Source organism: Nannobrachium achirus (assembly GCF_963921795.1).
Source record: "Nannobrachium achirus genome assembly, chromosome: 3".
Lineage (NCBI taxonomy): Eukaryota > Metazoa > Chordata > Actinopteri > Myctophiformes > Myctophidae > Nannobrachium > Nannobrachium achirus.
Window position 1 is genome coordinate 57,867,760 of NC_137812.1, and position 21,452 is coordinate 57,889,211.

Consider the following 21,452-nt stretch of genomic DNA (forward strand, 5'->3'; position numbering starts at 1 on the left):
ATAACACTTACACCCCCTTTAAGGGGTATGATATTCAGCTGATTACTATTGGTATGTAGAACGTTAACTTTTAACTAAAACATATAACACTAAAGCCTGTAACATAGTCGGGTCCGCGGTGGAAGGCTTTACACCGCGGTGTAGTCTTTTCGAGTCTTTTTGAGTCATGAAACTACAACGTTACATAATTCCTCGCGGTGGAGAGCTTTCCACCGTGAGTCCCAACACATATCTCTGTTTTTGAGCGGTGGTCACACCGTCTCCATAGCGTGGCCGTGTGTGTAGGTATGTTTGTATGTGGGTGGGTGGGTGGGTGGGTCTGTATGTAGCCTGAAGCCTGTGGTGTAGTACCTTTTTTGACCACACATGTTAAGGGAGGGGCGCTGTTTTCAGGCCAGGCCAGGCACACACACACACGCACACACACACACACACACACACACACACACACACACACACAGGGGGGAAGGGGGGAGGGGTTGGTGGGTAAGAGGGTGCTGTTGAGACTAGGTGGGTAAACCACCGCTCAGTTCACACGGGTGTGATTTTTACTATCAGACAGGCAGGCTCTACACCCCGTTCACTGATTGGTCGACCTGAACCGGTCTAGACGGGGAAAAGGACTTCACCGTGGGCCGTGAGTCCGTGACTATGATGGCCTGCACTTATTTTCTGACTTGAGGTGGAAAGCTTTCCACCTCAAATTTGCGGTGGATAGCTCTCCACCGTACACTCTGATACGGGCTTTACACCCCCTTTAAGGGGTATGATATTCCCATTTAATTGCACACATTATCCACGGTTAAATATATAGAATGTTTACCCAAATGTATATGCAAAAAGTGAATAAAGGCTTGTTTTTTTTTACAGCTTTTTAAAAACGTATTATTATTTGGGGATTTTACAAACTGATTTGAAAATGCTTTCAGTTAAACATCGTTGTGGTTATTCCCTATGTTGCTGCAGAAGTAATGTATGGATGTATTTCAAAGTAATCCAATGTATTTTATTTTATTTTTAACAGCAACTAAATATTAAAAAGAGAGAACAGATGTATTTGTTAATTTATGAAAAAACTAAGTTAGGATATGGAGACAGGAGGTACAGGTTCCTGCTCGACAGCAACGATATCCGTCTAGACAACGCTTACATTAACATCTGAAAAGGACATAATGGTATGGTGCCAGACACATTGTTCGGTATTAATAATAATAATTAACTATTTGTATGGCACCTTTATGACAAATGAAGCCCAGAGTGCTTTACAGTACATAAAGATCAACAAAAGAAAAATAACACTTTATTAAACAAGATTAAAAACATTAAGATAAAAAACATGATCAAGAACAAATTAAAACAATACTGTACAAGAAAATGGCAAGAACAAAACAAAAATCCAACAGTACAGAGTAGTCTGTACTACTCTGTAGTTACGTACACACTGAGGTAAAGCTATATACATGTGTGTAAAAGCAGTAGGGTATTTTACTCCGTAATAAGTGCCCATCCTCAGACCGCAATAGTAGAGAGAGAGAGAGTGGAGTAATGACACATTCATTAAATGGTCCAGCCAGCCGGGCGGGGATCAGTTGTGTTTTGGGCCCATGTCTATGTGCCCTAACCACTTGGCGATTGCATCTCCCATCATTCACACAATATTTTCTTTGCAAATGTAAAAAGCTAATATCTACAGTAGTAACTGCTGCCCTTCACCCATGAATTGTAACAATAATAACTACTATATTCCTACAGATATTTGTAGCCAGATCAGAGATCTACTGGTGATCATAAATTAAACATATATAGGCCTATCTTGGATAGTTAAAGCATAATGGTCTGTTGCCATTGCTGTAACCAGGGGTGTCACACCAAATTCTGGGCCCTGGTTACAAGGATTCCCTGCAGACTATTTTGCCCTTAACTATTGAAAAATAGCAGATATACAAGCTCACAGCGCGGTACTCGTGCCGCGCTGCGAGATGTAGATCTGATCTGATTTTTGAAAAATCGTGAATATTTGTCCAAGTCTTTGAATATTTCAAAGAAAAACCTGTGTTTCTATGTCAGTGGTGCTCAAACCAGTTACAAATGTTCGCTTAAAAAAATACATATATTCAAAGATTTGCACACATTTTCACGACTAAAAAAAAAATAGATGTACAAGCTCGCAGTGCGGCACTCGGTGCCACGCTGTGAGCTTGTATATCTGCTATTTTTCAATAGCTAAAGTAAAAATAATTAAGGTCCCTCCACCTTGTGCCCTAGTAACTCAGTCCCACTTTCCCACCCCTTGTGACGCACCTGGCTGTAACAATGCTTCATGTTTTACCAGATCACACTGCATTGCTAGTGGGCTTGCTGTCACCTCCCTTCTCACCATCATCTAGCAGTGGGTTTGCTTCTGCAGGTCCAGCAGTGCTCGGTGGCTCATTTGAAGCAATGGTCGCAGAGGGCTGCAGCTCACAGTTGTTGGCATTGTCCAATTCTTGGAAATCCTCAAGTGTTTTACTCTTAAAGCAACCCATCTTAGGAGACGCACAAAGAAAGTAATTACATTTTAAGTGCTTTATTTAAATCTGTAAAAAAACATATTGTTAAAGTTTGCCATTGTCTAGCCCAGGACAGGACATTGTGTGTGTGTGTGTGTGTGTGTGTGTGTGTGTGTGTGTGTGTGTGTGTGTGTGTGTGTGTGTGTGTGTGTGTGTGTGTGTGTGTGTGTGTGTGTGTGTGTGTGTGTGTGTGTGTGTGTGTGTGTGTGTGTGTGTGTGTGTGTGTGGTAAAAACAAAGCCATTATTTATGTACTATTATGTTTTAATGGCGACCCTTGGATGCTGTGTGCATTCACCTTATACATCACCGCCGTGATGATCAATAGCAGCAAGATGCCACCTCCAGCTCCTGTTCCAATGATCAGCTCTTTGTTCGGGGGGACGATGAGCTCAATACGAACATCAGTCTGTTGGGACAACAAATATGTTGCTACATACTGTACTGTACTACACAAACAATGTTCCTGCCCTGTGTGTTAAACCGTACCAAGTAGACTAGTTTAGTTAGTGTGCAGAGAAATGACAAACGGTTTGTCAGGTTTCTCAGGTTTCACTCCTCTCACAGAGAACCAGGGACATGCTGGCCATTGGGAAAAGCGGGACAACTCCCGAACGGCCAGTTCATTCCTGGCCGGTCCAAATTAAAATAAAATGTCGGCCTTCGTTCCATTTTGGGGGGCTGGGCGGCCAACAAAGTAAATCGTCACTGTCAGTCAGAAACCTTGTATCTCCAAGTTTCAAATTTGTAGCCCTGCTTCATCATACAAGGCTGTCGCACAAAAGTAGTGAAAACAGCAGATCTACAAGCACACTGTGTGCATGTAGATCAGCTGTTTTCACTAGTTTAAATCATTTTTAAAATGGTTTTGGACATCCAAGGTTTCCACCCGACAACAACGAAATATAACTCATGTATTGGCCCACTGGCTTGTCACTTGTCATGATCTGAAATGGCAAATCTTTGAGTAGCAGCAGCGCTATAGAGATCTCTCTATAGCACACAATGAGGGCCTCTCCAACTCTTTTTCCCGGGCTGAATCAGGGGCCCAGCACGTCCCTGCAGAGAACTGTGTGTGTATTAGCACCGGAGTGACGTACAGTAATGTGGTTCCAGTAGCAAGGAGTCCAGATGTGGAAAAAAGCACAGAGTGTCACATGTGGTGAATTGTGGAGAACATTCGAGAACAAAGAATGGGTGAGGAAAGAAGGTTGACCCCTGAAGCTATTGTCCAATTATTGTGTTTCTGATAAATATTAATATCTGTGAGAGCCTATCATTGTGGTTTACACCGCAATGTAGAATGACCTGTCTGGTGCCGTTTTAGGGAGATTAGGCCGATATGTCCACCAGCAATATTGCACTGTCTGCTTTTCTACTCTGTATGTTTCTGTCTAAGTACTATTGTCTGTGTTTCCTATGATCCTATCTATGTATACTGTAAGTAAAAACTATCTGATCGTTCATCTCTCGCCTCCACTTAATGTTCTCGTGATAGTGTCTAGAAAGAGGATTAGCCTCAACCTTACTGAATACATTTCTCCAAAAGTCATGTGAGTGTAGATTGAATGTTATCCATTGCATTTTAGCTTGACTAGTTAAAGGTAGGTATGTGATATTTTTTGGTTAAACAAAAAGTATATTCTGATAGTAATCATTTCTATATAGTGTGTGTTCAGTCACAAGGTCTCCCGGTCTCTCCAGCTCTTTAGTAAACAGAAAATATATTTTCAGGTAGGTGACAGAATTTCAGCCAATCATTAGAGAGTACCCATTTATCAGCTTCGTTTTTGTGTGTTCCAGTTCAAATTTGTGTCTGCTCGTTTATTTGTGTCATCACTTCCAATTTCACTTGTTTAAAGAGGTGGTGCCATAGTTTTGTACGTTTTCTGTTTTGTATGTGTCTGTGGAGTTAACATTACTCTAATAGACCCCCCCAGGTGTGGTTAAAATATGCAAATATGTCTTCCCAGTGTATTTTTGGTTACTTCCTGAAAGCTGAAAGCCTCTTGAGTCAAAAGGCCCAATTGAAATACACTGATTTAATGACATCATAATATCACCTCCTCTCCTTTTTAGCACACTGTAGGTGTGGTTAACTTCAGCTGGGTCACCACCCACCTAACAACCAGGTACAGTATACTTAATGAACAGGTGGGTGTGGCCACATGAAAACATAATTTTAAAGGGATCCCTGGCTAATACAACAAATATGCCTTAATACATTATAATTGTCCTCTATAACTACGATGTAAATTTAAAAACACCTCAATTATTTTATTTCTTCTAGAAATAGCTAATCTTTCACTCAATAGGGGAAATGCCTGTCGCAAGTTGATGATGTCATAAAATGTAATGTGTGATCTATCCCTATGGAATTTATGGCATGCATGTAAAAATAAAAATAAACATAATACTTCCTATGGTTAATATGAGCATCAAATCAATATTTCAAATGTATTTGTGGTTTATTTTGCACATGCATGCCATAAATTAGACGACACATGACATTTATGACATCATCAACTTGCGACAGGCATTTCCCCTATTGACTGAAAGATTAGCTATTTCTAGAAGAAATAAAATATTTGAGGTGTTTTAAATTTTACATTAGTTACAGAGGTCAATTATAATGTATTAAGGCATATTTGTCGTATTAGCCAGGGATCCTTTTAACACTTTCTGTACACTTTTTTTTTTAAGAAATCTTCCTCCAAGTATAATCAGAATACCTGATGATTGTTGTAGGGGGGAAATAACAATGTCTTTAATCTGTATCCTGACTGATTCTCTCCTGACACGAAAATGCATTTTTGAGTTGCTGAACAAACACTCTATTGCAATGAGTACTAACAGAATATTGAGCTATTCAACACTCTTATTTTAACCAAAGAAAATCACTTACCCTATTGCAAAAATAGCTGATCTACAAGCTCACAGCACGTCACGACGATGCAAAGCGCCATGAACCTGATCTGCCATTTTCGCCTTTTTATTCTTCAAAATGTTTACCCATATGACATGCCCAAACTAGGGATGCAAGGTTGAAAGTGGTTGAATGATTTCTTCCAAACAAACTGATGAAGTGAATTACCTGTATTTGGGTGTGTTTACTGGAGGCCTGGACGTAACGTTTGGTATCATAGGTCACCTCTAGAAAGCTTTTAAACTGAACCTCTTCTCCAGTTCCAGTAAAGCGTTTGGGTAAAGGAATACTCTGTGAAGTGAGAGCATATGAATGAAGTTTTGGTTCCACATAGTAAACGATCAATCTGAAGTCTCAAAATTATAACTCAATATTTAACTTGTGATACAGACCTTTGCATATTGCTTGAGGTTTTTAAATTCTACTTCCCCGGACAGTGTGAAGCGAACACTGTATTCGTCCAGAACGAACATTTCACACGTTATGGATCTGCAGGATTTGTTTGAAGAGCAGTACTGCAACAGAGCAAAATGATTTAATTATTTTTATAGAAGTTATTTTGTAAAGGTTTTTCATGCTAAAATGTCTCCATATTAAATAAAACGTGTTTTACTTACACCAGATGTTTTTGTTCTGCTGGTGGTGGGCTGGTGGTCTGTGCACTGAGTTTTATTCTTAAAAAGAAACAAGACTTGTTATAAATTGTAATAAAGCAGTACAAATAAGTAGCCTATAATGGCAAACCTGTTACCTCTTGCACAGAGACATGATAGTTCTTCACTTCAACGTCATGCTCCAGTTTAGTTGGTATATGGATGGTTACATTGACAGGAAAACCCTTGAATCCTGAGTTCCGCACCTATGGGCAAGGTGACACAATGAACCTATCAGTATCCACCTTTACCCAACACAGTGAGATGTAAGATGCAAAATTGGCCTTTATGGATTCTTTCAGGTCACTGTTTTTACTCTTGGAGTTAAATTCACACTGGAGAGTTGATTATTCTTCAGGGGACTCAGAGACTAGTCGTGACTTGAACTGGGTTTCATTTTTATGAAAGCTGCTCACGGTTGTTAAAGGAGTAGTTCACCCAAAAAACGAGGTATTTTCTATCATTTACTGTACACACAATTCCTGAGCCAATAATATGAAGACTGGGTCCTCGGTCAGTAGGAGAGTCTGTGAGACTCCTGTCATCAAATTATTGGCTTTAATAGGAATGCGACAAAAAAGAATCTCCATGAATTCAATCCTTCATGGAGAGTGTAATTGAAAGAAAATATGACATTTTTTAGGTCCTTTACTGGACATTTAAACCTTATAGAGCACTGTATCCTTGAAATGGACGAAATGAGCCTGTGGGTCATTTGAGTTCACACAGTAATATACTACTATACCTCATAGACATTCACTAGTCTCTTAGCACTATGCTCGGGAGTAAAGTTGAGATAGGTATCCGTGTCCCCATGCCTGTGTAAAGAAATATACATTACTGTTATAACTACTGACAACCTTTCAAAGAAATTCAGAAAATGGAAAGGTTAAGGATATGTAAAACCACAATATATCATAAAGATTTATGAGACATTTTCACTCATGTTACTTACACTCCTACAGTCAAGTCAATTTCATATTGTACAGGTATGGTTTTGGTCTTGGTAGTCGAGTTGTCATTATCACTACATCAAAGAGAATGAAAATGGATATCAAAATGATGAATATCAATGAGATTTTGATTCCGTAATGTATTTTATTAATGCAGGGGACATATTGACAAAGTACTGTACAGCATTATGTCTGAATTATTTACACTGTACGAGGCTCCTACCTTTTCGCAGTAATGTTCATAGTCATTGTGTCCTCCCATTCATGTCCACTGATGATGCGGAAACGAGTCTTAAATGTTGTCTTGAAAGAAAAAACGTTAAAGACATTTACATTAGATTCTATTGCACGAAAGTGTCACATCAACTTAGTTACATTCAACATACTCCCTTGAAGCCACAAGTTTCACTCTTAACAGTTCAGTTATCATGTTATGAAGCATTGACTCACCGAAGATCTACTGCGATAAACAGGAAGGCTGACGCCACATGTGGTTCTGTCCATCACACCTTCAAGATCCTTGCAGCTATGCAAAATTGGCCTTGTAGACTGTTGGAATCAGTTGAAACATTTAACCCCAGACACGGAATAGAATCAAACATAGGTAGAATCATAGCTGAGATAGTCTGCAATTGAAATTGCCTGTGCTATAATTAGGCAAGTATTTAGACCACTGTTTCCCAAACAGTACAGGTCAGGAACCTTTTGAGTGTCGCGGAAAAAATGTTATGGTCACTTTTATATTTTGTCTCCTACATTTTGTTTTTAACAATTAACATTTTCATGAATTAAAAACTAAATTCAATGATTCTTTCAGTAATTTCATTAAGAAATCAAATATAAATCTAAGAAATGCCATAAATTACAAAACAAATGAAAGAAAAAACAAAAAACAAAACACACACACACACACACACACACACACACACACACACACACACACACACACACACACACACACACACACACACACACACACACACACACACACACACACACACTGCTTTAGACAACCAGATAACTAGTCATGTTAAAAACTACAGCCTGCCTTATCTAAAATGATTTCATATAGGATTTTCATGCCTAGGAGACGCTGCCAATGAAAATACATGCAGCGCTTCTGCCTTGAATCAAACCCTGCCAGGACATTCTCCTGTGTCTCACCTACCCCTACTCTCTCTCTATTTAGTATTCTCGCTGTCTCATAAAGAAAGAAACATCTGAATGATGCTGAGATATCATATCGTCACTGTCGGGCAGAAACCTTGTATCTCCAAGTTCCAAAAACAGTATGTTCTTTTGTAAATGAATGAAAGCCCTACTTTATCATAATAAGAATGTTGCACAGAAGTAGTGAATAAAGTAGATCTACACAAGCACACAACGCAGATTGGCTATTTTCACTAGTTTAAATCATTTTAAAATGATAAATACAAAACAAACGGTTTTGGACATACAAGGTTTCCACCCGACAACAACAATATGAATATGTACTGTATATCACCTTCACAAGATCCATCATGGAGAATGAGAGTCCTGCGGGATAGTGGAGGGTGAGAGAGGTGTTGTAGGAGTCATCGCCTTGATTGGACAGTTCCACAGTCACGTTAAAGTAGTTCTGTTCCACTACTACCAGTGTTGGGGTGCTTAAAAAACAAACAAAAAACAGACAGTCATTCCCTCTTAAAGGAGTAGTTCACCCCCCAAAATATTTTTTTCTATCGATTAGTCACACCATGGAGACTTGCGTTCAATAAAAAAAATGTATTCGGCGCATTCCTTAGACAAAAAATATATATATTATAGTAAATTTACCCCATTGATTCTGGATGGGGACCCAAATGCATGGGCCTGGACGGGGACCCAAATAAGGCCCCGGCCTGGATGGGGACCCAAATGCATTTGGGTCAGAATCAGTGGGGGCAAATTTAGGATCAAGGGTCAAGTAAATTTACCCCCATTGATTCTCACACAAATGCATTTGGACCCCCATCCAATAATCAATAGAAAAAAGGTCATTTTACTACTCCTTTAACAAGCTAGTAGTCCATAGTCACACTTAGGGATGGGACGATATATATACGATATTATCGCGATAAAATATTCCCAACATCCATTATCCTGGGGCAGAACATTTGCCAAAAAACAGCAGATCTACAAGCTTGAGCTTGTAGATTGGAGATTTGGTGGAGAGTGAAAATGATTTTTTTTTTTACGTTTTTACCAATTATAGAGGGTTTAGGTGGTACCGGATATGCAGCTCAGCAAATAAAAGGTGAATTGATCCCAGTGCATGACGGAGGATGATTTCATGATGAATGAAATCTCCACGATACGATTATCGTGAGTGTTTTTCTATCACCATAACGATAATAGCGATTATCATCCCATCCCTAGTCACACTTTTACCACAAACTCTATAGTTGTCATAGAGTACATACCTGAAATTGAAGTTCACCTTAAGTTCTGCCTTACAAGTGTCATTTTGCCCACAGTTCCTTTGAAAGGGTACCTATAAGACAAACATTTTCTTTTATTATCTGATTATACAAAATGTGTAATATTATTAAATATATCGGATATAAATATGTATTGGAACCACTGTCTTTGCTTTGCTGCTGCACATACCGAGGCCATGACCTGCGTTTGACTGTCCACATTCAGGGCGGCACTCTCTTTATGGCTTTCAGGTTGAGAAAAGTTGAATCTGATCTTGATGGGAGATAGTGTGTCTTCCACACATTTCTGAAAGGAGAAGAAAAAACTGATTTACATTTGCAATTCAAAATTCAGTGAACGTTAATGAGGCAATAATCTTAAGATGACCTTTGATGCTGAGAGCTTTTATTAATTTGCCTTTAGTTTTTATATTGGTTTCTGAAACAGTGGCAAATACTGAGGTCCGCCCCCATAACCACTTAACCACTTAATTAATTGCGAGCTTGTGAGAATTGAGTTGAGCACTCCTATCCTTTAAGGAACCTCATGCTGACATTGCCTTTTCTACCTCAAACATGTACTCAGAAGTTATTTTGATTGGTGTACTAACACTGCATGGATGCTTCTTTCTCCAGTAATGGCCATTGATATTGTGTCACCCCAGTCATATGTCATGTGCACACTGTAGGGTTGAGACCGTCTGCTTAGATCCAAGAGATTCTATGGTCTGACGCAGTAGAATGTAAGGTTGTTAAGGTTGATAACATGACTTTTCCTACCCAATCAGGGGCGGACTGGGCATCTGGCATACCGGGCATATGCCCGGTGGGCCGCTAGGCCAGAGGGCTGGGGGGCCAAAAAAAGAAAGAAAAAAAAAAAAAAGGTTTTTCTTTTTTTTTTCTTTCTTTTTTTCAAAAAATATTTTCGGGGAGTAGTGAAAGTTACAGGTAAGGTGAGTGCGATATGAAACGTAAGCTTAACATAATCACAGTAATCCTTAATCATTTTCAATCATATTCAAGGGCTTTTGGAGAAATGAGACAGACACAGAGCCCTGCACCTTTCTTAGTTCCCACATCCCATATGGGTGTAAAGGACAGCAGACAAAATAGATACTACATGTACAGTTCTAGGCTACACATACAGTATTGTCACTGTGTATTGTTTATTGGCCTTTCACTTTCAGCATTATCACAGGTTATACAATTATTATTAAAACACTGCATTATTTGGCCGTTACACTTACTGTTACTACCTACCTATACAGTAGCATTTACTGCATATTGAGCAATGAAATGCACATTTCTAAAATATAATATAACCCAAGTGTGTCCACTTCTCAGATCAATATACTTATTTCCCATTCATTAGCTAACAAGCGAAATTTCTTATTGCATGCACATTTTGACATGCAGTCATGTTCATACTCCCCTTCTTGGTGAGAACTGTACGCTAACTTATACAATGTATGGATTGTGTAGTTGCCTGTGGGTTGTGTAGTTATCATTTATGTTGTTCTGTAAAAGTTGTGGTATTAAGAGCTTGTGTATTTGTATGTGCCTCAACCGGATGAGTCGGTAGAGTATCTGCGCGTGCGCTGGTTGTGGGGGCTGGTCTGGGCTAAGATGCCAGGGCTGAATTTTAGTCCCAGTCCGTCCCTGTACCCAATCCTTCGCAAAATGCCACCCTGCTTGTTCTAACATGATTCGCGTTTACCTGGCTGCTGATTTGACAAGTCTTATACAAATCATAATCAGTGGCCTATACTGTAAAGCTATTGTATCAACATACCGGCATATGGACAGAGTGATTGAAGCAGGATTGTGCACTCTTCAACACCACATCAGAACGAAGATGCGGGGATGCTTTGTCTGTTTCATTGAAGAATGAACCTCTGGCTATGTGTCTCTCTGGATCCACAGCCAGTGTGTAGGAGATGTTCAGTCCAGCTGCCACTGCCCCTAGAAAGGTACAAAGTATGATTTGGTTAAAAGGCCTGACTGTCTGGTGGACTGTCACTGCATCAGCTGCCAGACACATTATATTGTGGTCTATGTGGTGTTCTATGGTTGGAATGAGATATTTAGGTTTTAGTTTAGTTTAGTTAGTTGTATAATGATAAAATAAACGCTAAATAATGACATGCATGAAACACTGCTAAATCATGTGGAAAAATAAAAATTGAAGTGATAAAAAACACTGCTAAGTGGCTTAAAAAAAATACAATATATCATCTTGTACGGTAAATTGGACGTTAGAATGTAGATGTCCATAGGGGTTCTTACCTATGTTGCTCTGGGTTTCTTCTGTCATATCAAAACATACTCGTAAGGTACCCATATGCAGAGTACCAACCAGAGGAGGAGAGCAGTTCTCCTCAGTGCTTATCTCCTTTGGATCAAAGGCCAGACGAGCAGAGATGCTTAAGACCGGCTTGGACCTGGAGGACATAATTGGCTGCTATTGAATGTTGTACAGTACCTCTGCTGGGTTGTATTAAAACACACATCTCACAAATATCTGATAACATTTTGTGGAAAGCAAGAACAGATAAAAAAATTTTATCCCTCCCATACTTAAGACTAAAGGTTTATTAATACCTCAAGATGTTGACACTTCCACGTGATCCTACGACAAGGTCAGTCAGCCCATCCTCGTTAAGGTCCATTTTCCCATCAAGTGCCAGTCCAAAGAACTGCAGTTGAGGGTTCATTGTCTTTGCTGAGATTCTCTGGAAAAGAGGTCTGTGTCACTTGATGTTTTCACTGCTACCTACAGTATTTGTTAATTAATTTAACAAATAGGATTAATTTATCCTTTCATCTGCCCTGCTCCAAAAGTAAGATTATGACATTAAACTCAGCAACAGGTTGGAAGCAAAATTCCGTATCATGATACATGATAGACTGACCCTGAGACATTCTATTAACAAGCTTTAAGGTCAAGGGCATCCTACTGTTCTCTCTGGAGGGGGAACAAACATTACATTTTACAATATAATAGGTTATCTATGACCATCTCACCTGGCTGAACTCTTTTTGTATTCCGCTATCTCTGTCACCTAGGTAAATGTATACTGCCCCCTTGTTGTTATCTTCAAGTGGAGCACCAATAGCCACATCTCTGAGACTGTCTCCATTCAGATCTCTGACAGAGGAAATAGTCGTTCCAAATCTACCCCGAGATGGTACAGACAAAATCAGCTTACTCTCCAGTTGCAGCTGTGGAAAAATAGGTAATTAAGATTAATTAACTTCATGAATTTATTTTAACCCCTTTCCATCTCATCTTAAGTGGTTAATAAGTTCTTGAAAGATCATGCTAATACTGCCATGCTGAATTTGTTTGGTCTTAATTATTATCAAAGCCCACCTCTTTAGTCAAGGAGTACACGTAGATCTGCCCTTCTCTCTTCTCCTGAGCTTGGTGAAACAGTGGTGCACCCACCAGAACAAAATCAGTGTTGCCATCTGAGTCGATATCTATTGTGCACAGCTCTGCCCCAAAGTAGGACCCAATCTGTTGCATACAGATAAGAATTGAATTATTTCATATTGATTCCAGGAAACCAATGTATGACTCTGGAAATAGCACAAAAAAAAGGAAAAAAGAAGAAGATCAATAGGATACATTGACTGATTTGACTCCACTGTCTTGTTTGAAACACCTTTATAAAAACCACATTTAAAAACCTAACCAGGTTTTGGGGGTAAAAATCCATTAGATGCTTTAGAGAAGAGCAGAGTGCTAAAAACCACCAGGATTTTAATAGATAAACTTCAAAAACATGATTTGTGTGGAGTGGGTCTTTTAACTTTCACAAATAAATTCCTCCTCGTCTTTTGTAAAGGCAACATATTTCCTCAGGACAGTTACCAACCTGTTCCCCATACACTCTACTTGCTACTGTCCAATTGTTCCCCTCTTTTTGGAAAAGCACAGCTTGTCCTTTGTGTTCATATCTTGGTGCACCAGCGAAATACAGAGGAACATTGTTCTTCTCGCCAACAGCAACAGAGTATCCTGAAAAATAACGGCATCATACAGTCATTGTAAATTGTAAATCACATCAGCTTAATGAAACAAAATGCCGTATACTGTATATGGTGATTTCTGTGGAATGGAGCGGAATGAAGATTGTGTTTTCACATATATTATATATATACACAAGCTGTGAAGCACCCTATGGCATTTTGTATAATGGTATACCAGTAGATCAATACAGTATTATTATGCAGAGAATTTGTGTATGCATAAAAACAATCCCTGTAAGTATTCACCAGATAGCTCAAATAGAGAAAGGGGAATTTGACTGATTTTATAAATGTTCATACCCATATAAGAGTCTTTTTTCATATCGTCATCCTGAATCTTCTTTTCCTTCGAGCCGTCAATCTCAGTGATAGACCCCCTCCAGGTATTTGTCCCCACTGAACCGAGAACTAAGATATCCTGTTGACAAAATCACAAGGTGCAATGATTGTGCTATGTCAGTTGATCTGGTCAATAAATACTGACATTAATCACAGTTTCTGTGGTTCTGGGCTACTAAAATTAACTGTAGCGTCTTCCTGTGAGTCTAATCTAATGAAAGAATGCAGGAAGGTGCGTTTGATGACATGTATGACACTACTCTCATCCCCAATTCTTTCTTGTAACATCCAAGCCATGTTTCTACTCATCTTGCATTAATATTAGCACAAGAGATGGCCTAACTAGATCAGTTATAACTGAAAAAGTCTACTATTTGTATAACTGTTTTGTTAATTGTTTACAAATTGTAACAGGCTAATTCGTATATTAACTGTATTTAAAGGAGGACTTTGCCACTTTTCAACCCATCTTCATATAATAGGTCCTCACTAATGTTCATAATAAAATAGCACAATTTTTTTCTACTCAGTCCAAGTCTCTTAGGAGAGCTGTGGGAAGTTCAGAAATCCATCGTCTTGTGACATCATCATTTTCCAAAAAAAATAAATATATATATATCAATATTTTTGAAAAATATATTTCGATTTCTATTATTGTGAGAACAATGGCTTCCACTTTAACATTGCAACTTTTCAGGAGTAGAAAGCCTGCATTTTCTATCGATGATGTCACAAGACGATGGGTTTCTGACCTGTCCACAACCCTCCAATGAGGAGAAAAAAAGAAAAGCTATTTTTTTAGTGCAGGACCAATTATATGAAGATAGGTTGAAAAGTGGTGAAGTACTCCTTTAATCATGTTGGAAGTGCAAGAAAGACAGTGATATCTTGGCCTGAGTGGCAGACCAAGCAGCCAGACAGACAGATGCAGTAAAGGAAACAGTAGGCCTACAGAGACAGATGCAGTCAGACACTGTAACATGCACTATACCTGTGTCTTGAAATGCCAAGTTAACTTCCTCATACAAGAGTGTCACACACAAGTTGTGAAAATAGCAGCTCTACAAGCTCACAACCCGTTGTAATTAGACCTGTTGCTTTTAGATTAAATAATAATAAAAAGGAACGGTTTTGGACAGGATACAGCCGGGTTTCCACCCGACAGCAATGATATGATAAAGCTCTTCCGTTAGTTACAGTGCATTCACTCACGTTATGGTAGATGGCACTGAATCCACTCTGTGACATTTCATCCTTCAGGTCTCCAGCCAGTCCTTTGCTAGCGCCTAAATGCAATACCATACTTGTCATAACTTCAGAAGTATAATAATTGTGAATATTGTCGGCAGCCATGGTGTTCAAAGAGATGGGGGGGGGAAAACATTTTTAAATTACCTTCAATATTATAGATCTTTCTTTCAAAGTCTTTCAGTATTCCTGCGAGTCCATTGTAGTCCTCGATTTTAAATGTATTGGTATCATTGGGTTGTGAGGCAAGAGCCATAAGTTTATCCAGAGCAACATCTTTGACCTGTCAACAGAATGCAATAGGATGAAGTGTAATGATTGTTATCAAGGTACACATCATCCATAGAGAAACATTAATAATGATTATGATGATGATGATGATGATGATGATGATGATGATGATGAAAATACAGATTGCAAGTCATTGTAATGACAGTGTTTAGTGTTTACTGCAGTCCCAAATTACCATCCAAACACCAGCCAACTTACCCCAATGACAAATCGAATTATGTTTTTGTCATCATACGTTTTGACAATCCCTTTGTCTTTATCAGTTGGATTCCCATCCGTGATTATTATCAGAACTTTGGTTGCGTCAGGGGAGAAGCCTGCAGTTTGGTTTTCGAAGATGTTTTTTCTGAAACAAATGTACAAGTACAACACGACCTGTTAAAGATTTTATGAATCAAATAAAATTGTCAAAATTGGACCCATCAAAGCACAAGGCACTGATTGTCAGTTGTAATGTCAGATCAGAGGGAAAGTGGAGGTTTTGAACAAACGAAAATGTAATAGTATTTCTTCACTCACAACACATATGTCAGAGCGTTATGTGTGTTGGTAAGAGATTTCATTTGCTTTTCTTTTGCAAGATTTTCAGAAGCTCTCCCAGCTTGATAATCATTGAAGTTAAAAACCGTTCCAAATCCTGAGGAGAACTGAACTGCAGCAAACTAGAGAGAAATGAGACAGTAGTATACAATTAATATTACATATATAAACAATATAGCATGTTCAACATCTACAGCTTCATGAATGTTATATACAATAATAACCTTGATAGATGACGCATCGCTTTCTTTAAGTGTTTTCATTACGTCCAGTATAAATTCCTTGTTTTTCTCAAATTCACTCTCGGACATGCTTCTTGATCCATCAAATAAAAAAACAAGGTCCACTGCTTTCTTTGTACATACTAGACAAAACATGGAAAGTAAGTTAGAAAAGGCTATGACATAAATAAATGCACAGCATCTGAACAAGTTCATAATTTCTAACAACATGACAAAAACAAAGGATTGGACATTTGTCACATTATTGTACTTTAGAACAGGGGTCTTCAACGTTTTCAGTCCAAGGACCCCTTAGTTGAAAGAGATGAAGGATCCCCACAACCGTTTCAGAGATTTTATAGTGTCATTGTTGACAGCAGTGTATCAGTGTATTTTGGATTCATGTCAATTTGTGTTTTCAGATATTTAACCACTTGAACCATCAATAGGCCTACTTAATAAACTTGACATTTTCACTCTGTACTTGGTCTGCTCTTTTTCCCCTCTACACCAAACCTCTTTGCCGAAAATAACCGATCTACAAGCTCACAACGCATCGCAGCGCGAGGCGTTGTGAGCTTGTAGATCTGCTATTTTGGCTACAGTTCTCAGAATATGGACGCTAGTTTCTATCACACAAAGATTTGGAGGACCCCCTGTAGTAGCTCTGAGGACCCCCCCGGACCCCCTGTTGAAGACCCTGCTTTAGAAGAACTATGCTCATTGTTGAAAATCATTCTTGACCCACTTTTGTTTACCTTGGAAAGCAGGTGTGAGGTTCTTGAAAGAGGCGAGGTCCTGAACGGGGCTGCTGAACTGGTAGCAGATACCGTTGAGGTAGGAGTTGTTATAACATTCATGGGCTAGACTTGGGCTGCAGGCCTACAGAAGAGGAACGATTTTAAAGGTATGGTAATGTTCCTTTGATAAAGGGATATTTCACTTTCAAAAAAACGTTTGATCATTTTATCATCTAATCATCATTATTTTTTAATTTGCTTCATTCAATATTTAGATATTTGATGTAAATGTTATCAAGCCGCCTCCTCCAGGACAAGGGCCCCATACACAACCATTGTAACTTCAAACTCCATTTTAACCATGATAGATTCATTAAAAACACCCATAATTTTTTCTGGTGACTCATACTACCCTCCTAATACGTGAGCATGCCGTGTTTTTTCGATAACTTTTCTCATTTATTTTTGATAATATTTTATTTTATTTAAATTTTTCCATTTTCCCAAAGAATAAAAAAAAAATGGAATAACATGGGTGGATTGTTTAGCTGTGCTAGGCTATTACTGACTGTCCACCGCTGTGTTTTGGGAAGCAGGTCTATAGACATGACAGAAAGGATTTGATGAAACCGAGACCAGAAAGGACTTTTTGAGTCAGAGGACTCTGCATGGGCACAAAACTGAAAAATGTCCAAGAAAGCAATGCTTGTGATTTGCATGTAACAACTAGTTGATTTTCTTACAGTAAACTTGGAGTGATCGGCTGCTTCAGTGAGAGACAATCCCAAGTGCTTGACTGGAACAGTTGTTTCTGCTGGGATGGAAATAGATAGCATGTTCAGAGCCATTAATTTAAAAACATAATAGTCATAGTCGTAGTAGTAGTAGTAGTAATATAAAGCCTGTGTTTCATTTAATTATGTGGAAAATGTCTTGTTTAATATCTCCATTTACATTTTTATTATGACAGAATGTTTTAAAACAATGCTTGAATGCCTTGGGTGGGGGGGGGGATATGCCATGAGAATCAATATGTAGGCCTATCTACCTGGACTATAGCAGTGTGTTTCTGTTTCGCCTTGAATCCAACTACAAACTCCTCCAGTTCCATTATTCTTGAGTGGTGCGCCGACCATTACCCTGCGGTTCAGAAAGACAGGGTTGAAATATTAAGCCTGATTTATACTTAAATCATTATGGTAGTGTAGTGACACTATCATAATGATGAAGTCATGAGTCACAGACTAAAATGAAAGAATTAGTGTCAGCCATGATTAAAATAAACCATTGCCTTTCTTTTTTGATTAGGACTTTATAATGCTTGCAATGTGAATGTTAAGTTACTTGCAGGATGCATAGTGCAATCCATGAGATACACCACAAACTGTCACGCCAATTACGCTGCTTGTACTTGTATGATTGATTGATGAATCAAGTTAGAATAAGCAGAAAAGCATAATGATGAGCAGTATTATTTCTATCTTGGTTGGTGCTAGTTTACCTAACTAATCACATTTGCAGACCACATTTGGGATGTTTAAACCAGTACCTGGCCTTGGCCTGTAAATAAAATCACAGAGGTGCTTGTCCGCCATAGTGCCACAAAGGCCAAATCAACTAATTCTGACATTTAGAATTCATTTCTGATATGATTTTGACCATTAAGGATCATAGTGTCATTGAAATATCAGAATTAATGTCATTTCTCAATAACACAATTAAAATACAATCTCACAAATAAATTAGAAAGATGCAATTGGAAATTAAGTGTGGTTGCCGTCAACGCGAGTCACACACACTTGCAAATTAATTTCGTCTTACCATTTGAATATCCCTCATTCAAGTCAATGGGGAACTTTTATTCACAAATAAATTAATGGCCATATATGGAGATCTCTGTGTCAGTCCTTGTCTCTTTCATGCCATATACAGTATGGTGATTGCTGATGTCATCAATATTAAGCCCATATCTTGGAATGCCCATATATGGACATACTGTGTCAGTCTCATGTGGTCTATGATGTCAGACATCTATGATGCCAGTCATCATCTCCATATTTGGGAGAATTTGCCATATGGCCCAAGTGCGTGCCGAACTGTGGGAGGAGTAGCGCCGCAAAACAAGTTTATCTAGGAGGGGATGGAAGATGGATGAATGGAATAAAGTCAGACAAGTACTATAGTCTGGTTGCCCTACAGTGGCCTTGCAGGTCAACCACACTAATAATACTTAATAACAATTATAATCATTATATATAGCATTTTCTACATACTATTGATTGATTGATTGATTGATTGATTGATTGAAGAATGTATTAAAGGTTGCATAGAAAAAAGTACAGTTTCATGACAGTACAAATCACTGGTACAAGGTCAACTAAAAGGAGATCCTAGTAAGCGTTTCGGCTCATTTACACAAGAACCCTTTATGTATCTCATATAACAGTGAAAGACGGATATAGCACAGTACTATGCATAGGATATCATCAATCAAAAAAGGAAAAAAGAAAAGAAAAGAAAAAGAAATAGAAGATATTTACAGTGGAAAAGGGGAGGTAAGTATACCTAAAAGGTGCTTTAAAAACAAAAAATCACACTCGTGTGAACTGAGCGGTGGTGTGTGTGTGTGTGTGTGTGTGTGTGTGTGTGTGTGTGTGTGTGTGTGTGTGTGTGTGTGTGTGTGTGTGCAACAGCACCCCTCCCTTAACATGTGTGGTCAGAAAAGGTTACTGCAGGCTACAGACAGACAGACAGACACGGAGACAGACAGACAGACAGACAGACAGACCCACACACATGGCCACGTATAGGAGCGTTGTGACCACCGCTCAAAAAATATATACTACTTTAGTAACAAAATATCCAGTTAAAAAGGTAAAAAACAAAACAAACAAAATCGTTAAAATGGAAAGCAAGTGGATTTTGAGGGTGGTTTTAAAACAAGTTGGGGCAACTTTGATGTGAACTGGGAGTGAGTTATAGGGAGGGGGTTGCATAAGAAAAGGCCCCGTCACCACAGGTTTGTCACAAAATATCTAATATATCACAATAGTTTTGACCAAATACCTTGTGATATATGTGGCTTCTTTTATATATAACTATATATAACTGTAATGCAGCCTTTAAAACCAGAAACCTTTATCAATGATAAGGGTTGAAAATGTCAACAACGTCAACAGTTGACTTCATGTGGTATTAAAATAGGATTTAATATTCACCAATACTTACCCTTTGTTTTTGCCAGAGATGAACTGAAGAACTTTGTATCCAAAAAAATCGCTTCCCTCTTCAACATCGACGTTGGGGAGGGGTATTGGGTTTTCCGTATCAATGTTGAAAGCCAAAGAAACATAGATGGCTGCTATTTGAGAGAGAGAGAGAGAGAGAGAGAGAGAGAGAGAGAGAGAGAGAAAGACAGAGACAGAGTGAATGAGGGAGATAATGACCTGAGATATTTTTTATTAAAAGTTAATTTAATTAACTTATATCGAAGTGTTATCATTCCACTCAACACTTTGCCATCTCTTTAAACCAGTTAAAATTATAGGCTTATAGGCTCTGGTGTGCCTCTGGAATGTAATAAGTCACGACAAAAACACGATAAGGAACAGCTAGTATTGCAAAACACTTGTTTTACACTTGCATAATCTGACAACCTTATGGTTTCCACCAAACCACTCTTCAAACCAGACTGATTATATACAGACCTCAGGTTTCTTTGTGGCTATGATGAACGTACACAACCTTTTTCAGAAAACTGAAATTGAGGATATTAACTCTCAAATGCTTTCCAATAGGCTCTCTTAAACACATATTTTCACAATAATTCATAATCTTTGTTTCAAAGATGGGCCAACACCCAAAAACATTTCCTGAAGACATAGGCCAATCCTCAGGCTCACCCTAGCCTCTTTTCCATAGTACAATGCTAAATAGTATTTATTTATTTGTTCATTTTAATTGCAGATTACTGTAGAGCCCAAAGTCCATTTTAAAATACAATATATATCTGAACTTACCCATAGCCACCATGAAGGTGGGCAAGGACGTGTGCGCCTGCCCAGCCATCACTGAGTAGAAGAAACAATGTGTGTCACTTTACGATCCGCATTCTGAAGATGCAATGCACTACCAGTGCAGTGCTTCCTGTGTGCGCTTCTTATAAGAGGGTGTTTCCTTCACTTTTTGCGCTGTGGTTAGAAGAACACGCATGTATCTGTAACAAGTTACTCTCAGAACAAAACATATGGTTCCCCTTTTTCTTGTACTGTATGGCACTATGAGTAGAATAATTATTAAAGCTGCATCATCTTTCCTCTTTGACCCCAAATTTGACCCCGGTTTCCTACGCAAGTGATGGGATTTTTACCATTAAGCTACTAGAGCCTGCTTGTTCAGGGGATAAATTGAATCAGGTCGAAATTTGTGTCATATCCTGTCTGTGTAGTTGAGACATGACCTTTGCTTTCGCACAATCTAAATGTCTCAATAGAAGAGCAGGGAGACAAAAATACAACAAC

General features: G+C 38.6%; 1 protein-coding gene across 4 annotated transcripts; it reads right to left on the reverse strand.

Annotated features, from left to right (window-relative positions):
* Positions 1-1,316: 1,316 nt before the first annotated feature.
* On the reverse strand, positions 1,317-21,081 carry LOC308282470 (integrin alpha-M). Of its 4 annotated transcripts, none has more exons than XM_080722819.1 (30): positions 20,952-21,081; positions 20,161-20,293; positions 17,981-18,072; positions 17,676-17,743; positions 16,951-17,074; positions 16,196-16,335; positions 15,951-16,093; positions 15,630-15,777; positions 15,288-15,423; positions 15,105-15,178; positions 13,854-13,971; positions 13,400-13,542; positions 12,892-13,038; positions 12,543-12,740; positions 12,120-12,250; positions 11,805-11,959; positions 11,311-11,480; positions 9,709-9,825; positions 9,522-9,592; positions 8,585-8,726; positions 7,531-7,629; positions 7,304-7,383; positions 7,083-7,154; positions 6,873-6,945; positions 6,226-6,333; positions 6,092-6,148; positions 5,867-5,989; positions 5,643-5,765; positions 2,847-2,957; positions 1,317-2,525 (listed from the first exon to the last, which is right to left on the reverse strand). In XM_080722819.1, the coding sequence occupies exons 1-30, from the start codon at positions 20,998-21,000 to the stop codon at positions 2,334-2,336; spliced, it is 3,537 nt and encodes a 1,178-aa protein (XP_080578945.1). In that variant the 5' UTR covers positions 21,001-21,081; the 3' UTR covers positions 1,317-2,333. The 4 variants fall into 4 exon arrangements, with proteins under 4 accessions (XP_080578945.1, XP_080578946.1, XP_080578943.1 ...); XM_080722820.1 differs by having other exon boundaries at positions 11,311-11,474; positions 17,676-17,746; XM_080722817.1 differs by having other exon boundaries at positions 17,676-17,746.
* Between the last annotated feature and the right edge of the window lie 371 nt (positions 21,082-21,452).

Excerpts from the sequence above, each read along its gene's own strand:
- LOC308282470 (XM_080722817.1), bottom strand. The coding sequence starts at position 21,000 with ATGGCTGGGCAGGCGCACACGTCCTTGCCCACCTTCATGGTGGCTATG. Across the intron at positions 6,334-6,872 it reads GACTAGTGAATGTCTATGAG|GTGCGGAACTCAGGATTCAA; the intron begins GTATAGTAGTAT and ends CCTTGCCCATAG. Across the intron at positions 6,149-6,225 it reads ATCATGTCTCTGTGCAAGAG|AATAAAACTCAGTGCACAGA; the intron begins GTAACAGGTTTG and ends TTTCTTTTTAAG.